The 8,749-nt window shown below is 39.3% G+C and overlaps 1 protein-coding gene and 1 pseudogene across 1 annotated transcript; one reads left to right on the top strand and one right to left on the bottom strand.

The window, feature by feature from the left end:
* Nucleotides 1–1,570: 1,570 nt before the first annotated feature.
* Nucleotides 1,571–5,175, bottom strand: LOC129292921 (uncharacterized; annotated as a pseudogene).
* Nucleotides 5,176–6,558: 1,383 nt separating this feature from the next.
* LOC129301922 (vicilin Cor a 11.0101-like) lies at nucleotides 6,559–8,749 on the top strand. Its single transcript, XM_054940555.1, is given in 10 exon segments — nucleotides 6,559–6,693; nucleotides 6,695–6,744; nucleotides 6,746–6,902; nucleotides 6,905–7,109; nucleotides 7,196–7,222; nucleotides 7,225–7,370; nucleotides 7,655–7,756; nucleotides 7,860–8,108; nucleotides 8,202–8,487; nucleotides 8,574–8,749. Coding segments are annotated over 10 exon segments (1,533 nt in total).

The following is an 8,749-nucleotide window of genomic DNA, read 5'->3' on the forward strand; positions in this document are numbered from 1 at the left end:
TTGGAATCTCAACAGTGACAATCTCTTCTTCATTGACAGCGATAGCAAAGACGATTTCTTTCATTGATTGTTGCCGCCACACTATCTCTTCTTCGGTCTCCTTTGATGGCAATTTCTCTCTTACCTATCATCGATCTCCTCCTTACTGTCAAAAATCACACTAGATTCACTTTATTAAAAGCATGATCCATTATTTACTTTTGTGTATTGTATGATTTGTTGATTCCTATTCGATTCTGGTTGACTTTTTTCCTTGTTATTTTTGTTCTCCCTAAGTGATTTCTATTTGATTCTAATGGGTGGAGGGATTTTTTCAAGGTTTAATGGTAAAAAATTAATTGAAGATCTTGATTATCATCAAAGTTCTCAATTGGTTTGGGGTTCTGTTAGTGTAATTTTTTTATGAAGGGTATTTAATCTTTTTAATAAAAATTATATCAAAAACATATCAAGCATATTTTCAAACCTCATTTTCATATTCATATTCACTTTCATCAAAATTATTCAGTGTCCCAAACGGAGCATAACTCTTTCTCACACAAAACATTACGTCTCTTTAATTTCTTCAGTATTTGTGAGCGGACAACCATCATTTCTGCTTCCTCTGCTCTCTTCTTTGCCATCCAAATCTACACACCTATATTTTATGTTTATCAAAATAATTAATATCTCAGTCAACACGTCATCGCCCGATATATATCATATATGTATATATAATCATTTTGAATAATATGACTAATTCCTGTATTCCGTATAGATATGACACAACAAAACACGTATAGATATGAAGAGAAATAAAAGAAATTGTAAAAATGAAAATCAAATATGAACTTCGAAGATAATCACAATTCACTACTCTCTGACCCAAAACTATACAATTTCTTGCCAGTCTATTTTTTTTAAATATATGAATATCTGTTTATGAAAACTATTATTTAGATATCGACCCAGATATTTTTTCAAAATGCTCAGGCGACAAGCCCTACTGATGTTCCAGTTGTAGCATATTTGTTGAGTACTCCCTTTGATCTACATAACTAATTTATAGTTATTAAGGAAATTAGTGGAGTTAGCTATACACCAAAAATAAAAAGTGTACTGGTTTTCTAAAAATACCTTCTGTAACTCACGAATAAATCACTAAAACTGTTAAATTAATGTCTTCATCAGTTTAATAAAATAATCTATTTATAACTGATTTAATCATAATTCGATTATGATTTTGATCATCAAACTTTGAACCAGTACAAATAATGAGGGATAGAATAGAAGCATTGATAAGCGAACTGCACAAGGGGCAGACTCCATTCATCAGGACAGGGAGTCAATTCTGCAAAATGGCCATTCCTATATTTCTTTTGATATGTTTCCAAATGGTTTACGAGTCGTAGATGATCAAGTCGTTGAGAAACTGAGACAGTACTCTCTTTAAAATTGACAAGAAAATGTTCTGAGAAACATCTTCGGCATAAATTACAGTATACACTCAGCAGTTGACATGTTCTGAACTCTACAAACGAAACATATCTGATATTGAGCAGATAAAAATCTAAGCAGCGAGTGCTACAATTTTAGTAGCTACTGGCTGGCCAAAAGACAAACTTACGAGGAGGGAAGCATTTTCCACGCTGGCCTTCACCTAACAGGCCTATGATTGATCGTCCTGCATTTTTACCAGACATCATGACAGAACGCATGGGCATGGCAAGTAGGGCGTTGTAAAAAGGCATGTGAATTTCTCACCGTTTGGGCTTCCTCGCGTTCTGGCCCTCACCCCTCACTTCTGATAGCCTTGATTTGATACCATTGCCTGGCATTATTGGTGGTCTATCCAGGAAGCTATTTGTGGGATCTCGTGACGGCCAAGCCTGTGCAGATTGCCTGGTTGGACTAGCATAAATTCTGGAAGATGCAAGCCTGGATCCAGACAAAATTTGATCTCTCAGACCTTTACTGATTTATGGCCTTGCATTTCATCATCGTATCCTTTTCCTTGAGCTTGCTTCTCCAGTTCAGAGAAGCCTTCCCAATCTATTCCATCTCCAAAATTTTGAAGCTTCTCAGCTTGAGTTCCCCATTCCAGTCCATCTGATATGCTCCTTTGCAGAGACATGCTTTTCCTAGAAACTTTCCCAGAAGTAGACCTCCTCCCTTTCACTTCTTCGTCAATCGGATATCTTCTGGTATCAAGCCTGCTTTCAGAGGGGTAGCTCCACTTGTAGCTCTTGTGGTTGTCCATATTTAACTCAATAGAATGCATGTCACTTTCAGCTGAGTCTTCTCTGCATTCTAGTCCATCGTCTACCTCACCTCCATCATCCTCTTATCTTCATTATGATGGGAATCAAAACGAGTTTTGCCCAGATAGAAAGCAATTTCTTCATCATTCAAGTGTGTGGAACTGCGTCCTTTTTCTCTAATTTGTTTGTTTCCCATGAAAGCCTCTAGTTGATTCCTGAGCTTATCAACAGCTGCATCTTTTCCTCAAGCTGATATCTTGCTTCAGAAAGTTTTTGTTGAGCTCTCTCCTCATGTAACATATCAGCTAACTGCATTATTTCCTTTTCCTTTTCTACCTCTTCACAAACTTTTGCAGACTCTATTTATTTTAACTCAGATCTATCTTCACCAACATCTCTTGCCAACTCATCACCTACTTGTTCAAAAATTTCTCTAGCTCTCTCTCACTCTCAAGTTGTTTCACCACTTTAAGCAAGGATGCTTTTGTCTCAGCCAGTTCTCTTCCTAGCTTTTGTTTAAGCTTTCAAACCGTCTTCTTAATTTTCTCTCTACATCAAGTTCACCAGCAACAGATTCAATCGCAGCTTCAATAATTTCTTTCTCCTTGCTTTTCCACGCTGCTTTTTCTTCAGCAAAACACTTCATCAAATAATTTAACTCATTTTTATCTGAGCGCTGTTCCTGGATAAGCTGATTGACCTGCAGGCGAGCCCCTCTCCAGCTCAGTATGTAGAGCAGAGATTAGGGACATACTAGAAGAAGGACGATCTTCATGACCCACAAGCGGTTATTATTTTAAGGAGTTCTTTTGACGTTGTTAAAGCATTACTAACATCTTTCAAACGTGTCTTGGCTCCAATAGTAGATGAAGTAGGTGTCTGTGCACGAGATCTGGTTTCCACCTGTGGAAAGACCAAAATATGAGTCTTCTTTCCCCCCCCCCCTTTTTAACCCGAAATTAAATTGTGAAAAGCTAACTCAATTTGAGTTGGGCACTTTATCTACAATTGCATGTTACTCTATTCATACACGTCCGGTTGTTTTAAGCGAGTGTGGGGAATAGAGTAACGACTAAAAAAAAAAAAAAATCGAATCTCCTATACCAAGCAACAGAACAAGAATTTGGTCACTGTGGGACGTATAGAGAACTTGAAATGTTCTAATTCACTTCAACAGATTCCATGCAGCAAAGAGCTTAATGAATGATTCACAATTTTTTTATACTTTTTAAACAAGCCCATGGAAACCGTTAAGCAGATTAATAATATAATTAGGAAGGTTAAGGGTGATAAGGGCAATGATCCACAAGGGAACTATTTGCATGAACCCTTTCATTGCCATGACCTGAGGATTTGTTAATCAGGGACCCAGGAAAACAATTAAGTCGCTCACTTCAGTTTATTGAAGTAAGGTTTGTGTTATATATGTGGCTATCTTAGACACAAATTGCGGAATCAATTATGTGAGTGGGTAGATGTGTCGGATGCAATTTATTATGTCAGTATTACAATTGAGGATATGGAACCTACTTGCCAAACATTGAATACCCATTTTTTCTTGGGGAAACCTAAAACTTCCCCTAAAAATACGAATGGAGGCATTGAACAAGTAGTGATTTTCGACCCTAGAAATGCAGAATAACTTCTAGCTAGCATATCTAACAAGAATGCCTTGAAATCCCAGGTATCTCATGTCATAAATAAGATGATTGCCGATGTGAAGTATAGAATGCATGAAAAGGGATGGTTAAGAGAATAGAAGAAAGAAAAGCTAGAAGCTTCCAGAACTATATAAATCTTTGCACTAACTACCTCCATAAGACTGGCATTGCTAAGAGAATCTAGCGGACCAACTTGGTGGTCCGTGAGCCTCAGCCTCTGAGGAATGGATGGGGTTCGTCTATGGCGACTTACCTGTTCCAGATCTATCCATCCTCTACAAAAAGGTAACAAAACTTCGTAAGGAGAGAAAAATAAAAGTACGATTAACATCAACATGAATAGTGTAGCAGAAGTTCCATGCTTCAAAGACCCGACGAAGGTAAATTTTGAAATTGTAGGAACTTAACATTCCAAGTTGTATTATTTAATTTACAATACGTAAGAGGGTTCAGACACGGATAAAATATATAAAGGTCAACAAAACCCAATATATTAGCCATCTACAATATAGCCAATTAGCCACTAGACAACAGCCCACCATAGCCAATCAAGAGGAATAAAAAGCAAACAAATAGAGATGAAAATCAATCCTCATTCAATATTTATGTGAATATAATCTTGTAACTGGTTCCTGATTCCTCCTCTTATATCGAAACAAGACTGAAAACGAACGGAACGCATTTTTTTGGCCAAACCGAAATGCAAGTTTGAAAACAAAAATATTCACCTCTGATACGGGACTATGCGATGGATCGAATAAATGGGGAGGCAACGAACCAGAATGTATCGACCTTGCCGCCAACTTTTCCCTTGCTTTCAACTCTTTCTTCAGCCGTCTATCATCAGATCCTTGTCTAACGCTCGGAGAAGGAATCTCATTCATCTCCCACAGCGTCGCAGCGAGCTTCCTTGCTGACACAGGAGCTTGTTTGCCTTGCTACCTGTCTGGGATGGTGGATACTTGGGGGACTCTAGGGCCCGCATAGCGGACGCGGGAGATCTTGAGTTCATCAGTTTCCATGTGGGCACTGTGTACTTGATCCGCCCCTCTTGCGGACAAGAATGGCCCTTTGAATCTGTAGTTTGGTGTACGGAGGAGGTAGATGATGCCGATGTAGAGCAACCTCGTTTTCTGATCTTCCCAAGAACCAAATCCATGCTTCGAATTTGCCTAGGCATCAGCAAACCTCAATACTCAGATCACCAAGAATCTGAGAGAATAGGTAAACCTCAGCATGACATAGATCACAGCATTTGTTGCTCCAGCATGGAATACTCGGAAAACAGAGAAAGCGAAAAAAAAATAAATAAACGAGGATTTTGTATTACAATGCGGTTCAAGCCTTCAAATCAGATACGGACCGTCGCCGCAAGGAGGGCATGTGTAGTGATATTAACTGTCGGATGAAATGGTGATGGAATCGTAAGGCATTAATTGGTGAGAGATGGGATGGGAAATGGGCAGCGTACGATAGGGGAAATAAACAAGAAAATAAAACATTTAGCAACAAACATCACTTTCAGTGTGCTTTTCTAGTTACAAAAACTACCAGATCTACCATCAAATTGCTAGATCTGAAGAAAATCGCACTGTTGCAGCTTGTGAGACCTGGTGTGGAAAAGGAAAAATGGAGGAAGAAGACGAAATAAGAAGAGATGCGATAGCTTTTTTACCAGTTGGACACAATGATATCAATTATCTTCTCTCTTTCTACGTGCCATGTGTACTAATGTTAAAGATAAAGAAAGGGGAGTGGAAGAGGCGGGAATTGGAATGGTAAAAAGAGGAATTTTTTTTTATTGGTCAATGTAAAAAGTTTTGGGAAGAAGAATTTAAATTGATATTATGGAATGTTATTTGATTTTGTGAGAATCTCTTTACTAATTATGCGGTTATGCCCATGAGAATGGTGAGATAAAATAAAAATCATTAAAATATTAATTTTTTAAGCGATTTAAAAGATAAATTGTTAATATTTGATAATTTTTTGTCTTTGAATGAATTTTTTTAATTTAAATATGTGCTTTTTATATTTTTATGTATATTATATAAAAGCTATTAAATTAAATATGTCAGGTCTGTTTTAATTCAATGTCTAGTCCGTTTTTTAAAATCTTGTTTCTTCTATTTTTTTTTATAAAGTTTTATTAACGACTTTAGGCATGTGGATAAAAAATTTATTTAAAACTACTTTCAATAATTGAAGAACAATATAAAATTACATTAAATCACTCACAAGTTGCTGGTGACTAGCTACCTACGTTTTTTTTTTTGGGTCAAACTTACGTTTATTTTTTTGCACATATATAATAAAACAGTCAAAATGTTAATGGCCAAACGCCAATATCATTCGATCCAAAACATTAAACACCCATGCAAGCTCGAGCCTCGTCGCTTTGCCGCTTTGGCATATATTGTCCGGAAGAGTCGAGACATTAGCATCCAGTGTAGATAGACATAGACTTTGTGTTACGCGACAATTAATCCCTTCATGCATTTGCTCATGTATTATTGTTAAGACACGTTACCCGACACTTGTCCTCCTGCATGTCATCCATTCCATCATTCTCGTACCATCTCCCTCCCTGTAAATCCCACCCTCACTATCATTTATCAATGCCTGTACTCTGGACCTTGTCGTTCTTCTTCAACAAAATGGCCATGAATACCAAGCTCCTTCTAATTCTCTTGCTGTCCTCCCTAATAGCCTTATTTTCTGCATGTCTAGCACAGTCCGCCCAAGGAACAGAGATAGACCCTGAACTTAAAACATGCAAACACCAGTGCAGACGAACAGCAGCAGTATAGCGAGAGTGACGAACGTAAATGTCTGGAAAGATGTGAGGTATCATCGGATGAAGGAGGAGCGAGAGAGAGAAATAGAAGAGGAAGTCCGGAGAAGGAAAGAGCATGAGATGGAAGAAACGGGAAGTGACGATCATCATAGATCACGTACGGAAAGCAAAGAAGAAGAAGAGTGCGAGGAGGAGGAGGAAGAGGAAATCCTTTTGTTTTCGGGGACGAACAGTTTGAGAGGAGAGTCGAGACAGAGGATGGCACAGTTCGGGTTCTCCAGAAGTTCACCGAAAAATCCAAGCTTCTTCGGGGCATTGAGAATTTTCGTTTTGCTGTTTTAGAAGCTCAGCAACATTCTTTCGTATCTCCATGTCACTTCGATTCTGAGCTCGTTATCTTCACGTTCAAAGGTACGGAATATAAGTTGTAAAATTCCTGGCCAACCTCTATTAGCTTTCACTCACGTTGTTGGCTGTTCACTTTGTATAATTTACAGGGCGAGCTACCATCGGGTTGGTGGGGGAAGACAAACAGAAAGATTCAACCTTGAACAAGGAGACATCATGAGGATACCATCAGGTACTCCTTTTTACATCGTCAACAGGGATGAGAACGAGAAGCTCCTTCTTGCCCAGCTCCATATTACTATCTCTATCCCTGGACATTTTGAGGTTACTTTCATTTCCCTTTTCTAGTTTCAATATGAGTAATTAGATTGTGAATCCCGAGTTTCATCCGACGATTGTTCATGCGTGCGGCTTCAATGCATATAAACACCAATTCCAAAATATGCACGAATGAGGTGGTTAAGCCAGAGTGAATCAACATAAATGCGCGCGCGCGCATTCATGAACATTGAGCAACTGTTGATGATGTAGTGTATTTTTTGACAAGACGATACAAATATGTCCGAGCTATCATATTGATCCTAAAGAAACCAAGTTTATATATGTAGGCATTTTATGGGCCTGGTGGGCGAGACCCAGAATCAGTTTTGAGAGCATTCAGCTGGGACGTACTTGAAGCTGCATTAAAGGTAGATCCTGATCAATATAGAGTACAAATCTTTCTTTTCTTTGTTTGTTTCCACCGAAATCATAATGGTTTCTTTTTGTTGCCTTATTTAAAAATGAATCAGGGGCAGAAGGGAGAACCTGGAGAGGCTGTTCGGAAGACAAAAGAAGGGAAGCATTTTCAGAATATCCAGAGATCAAGTACGGTCTCTGAGCAAGAGATGGGAAGGTCCTAGAATTTGGCCCTTCGGAGGGCAAGGGAGGGGTCCATTCAATATCTTCCACAACAAACCATCTGTTTCCAACGACTACGGCCGTCTCTATGAAGTGGGCCCTGAAGACCAGAGCGACCTTGATAACCTCAATCTCATGATCAGCTTCGCTAACATTACCAACGTATCTATCCAGCACTAACCTTAAAGTGTAGATAGAAGTAACAGCTTTCTGGTCGGTCGTAACATGTTGTCGGTTCCATGTTAAAATTGGCAGGGATCTATGTCGGCTCCTTTGTACTACACAAAGGCAATCAAGATAGGTATGGTGACGGAAGGCATTGGAGAAGTTGAGGTTGTGACTCCACACATGTCAGAAGAACAGCAGAAGAGGAAGAAAAGCAGCCCAAGATACAGGAGGGTAAGCGTTCGGTTAAGGCCGGGGGTGGTGTTCGTTGTCCCCGCGGGGCATCCCTTCGTGACCATGGCATCCAGGGAAAGCAACCTGCAGATACTCTGCTTCGAGGTTAATGCACGAGGGAACAAGAGGCTGGCTTTTGCAGGTATTGTATTGTTTTTTTGATGATGGTTGGAGTTAATTAGGAAGAAGTGAAAAGTAACGGGTGGCGGTGGTTGAAAAATGGAACAGGGAAGAGGAACATAGTGAAGGCGATGGACGGGAAAGCGAAAGAGCTGGCGTTCATGTGGGCGGAGGAGAAGCTGAACGCCGCATTTAGCAGAGAAGAGGATACCTTTTTCCCTGGGCCTCAGAATCACGAGGAGGAGGAGGAGGAGGAGGAGGAGGCTCGTCGTGCTGAGGCGTAA

This window comes from Prosopis cineraria, unplaced genomic scaffold, assembly GCF_029017545.1.
Source record: "Prosopis cineraria cultivar Desert tree isolate PC_DT_omini unplaced genomic scaffold, ASM2901754v1 PC1, whole genome shotgun sequence".
Lineage (NCBI taxonomy): Eukaryota > Viridiplantae > Streptophyta > Magnoliopsida > Fabales > Fabaceae > Prosopis > Prosopis cineraria.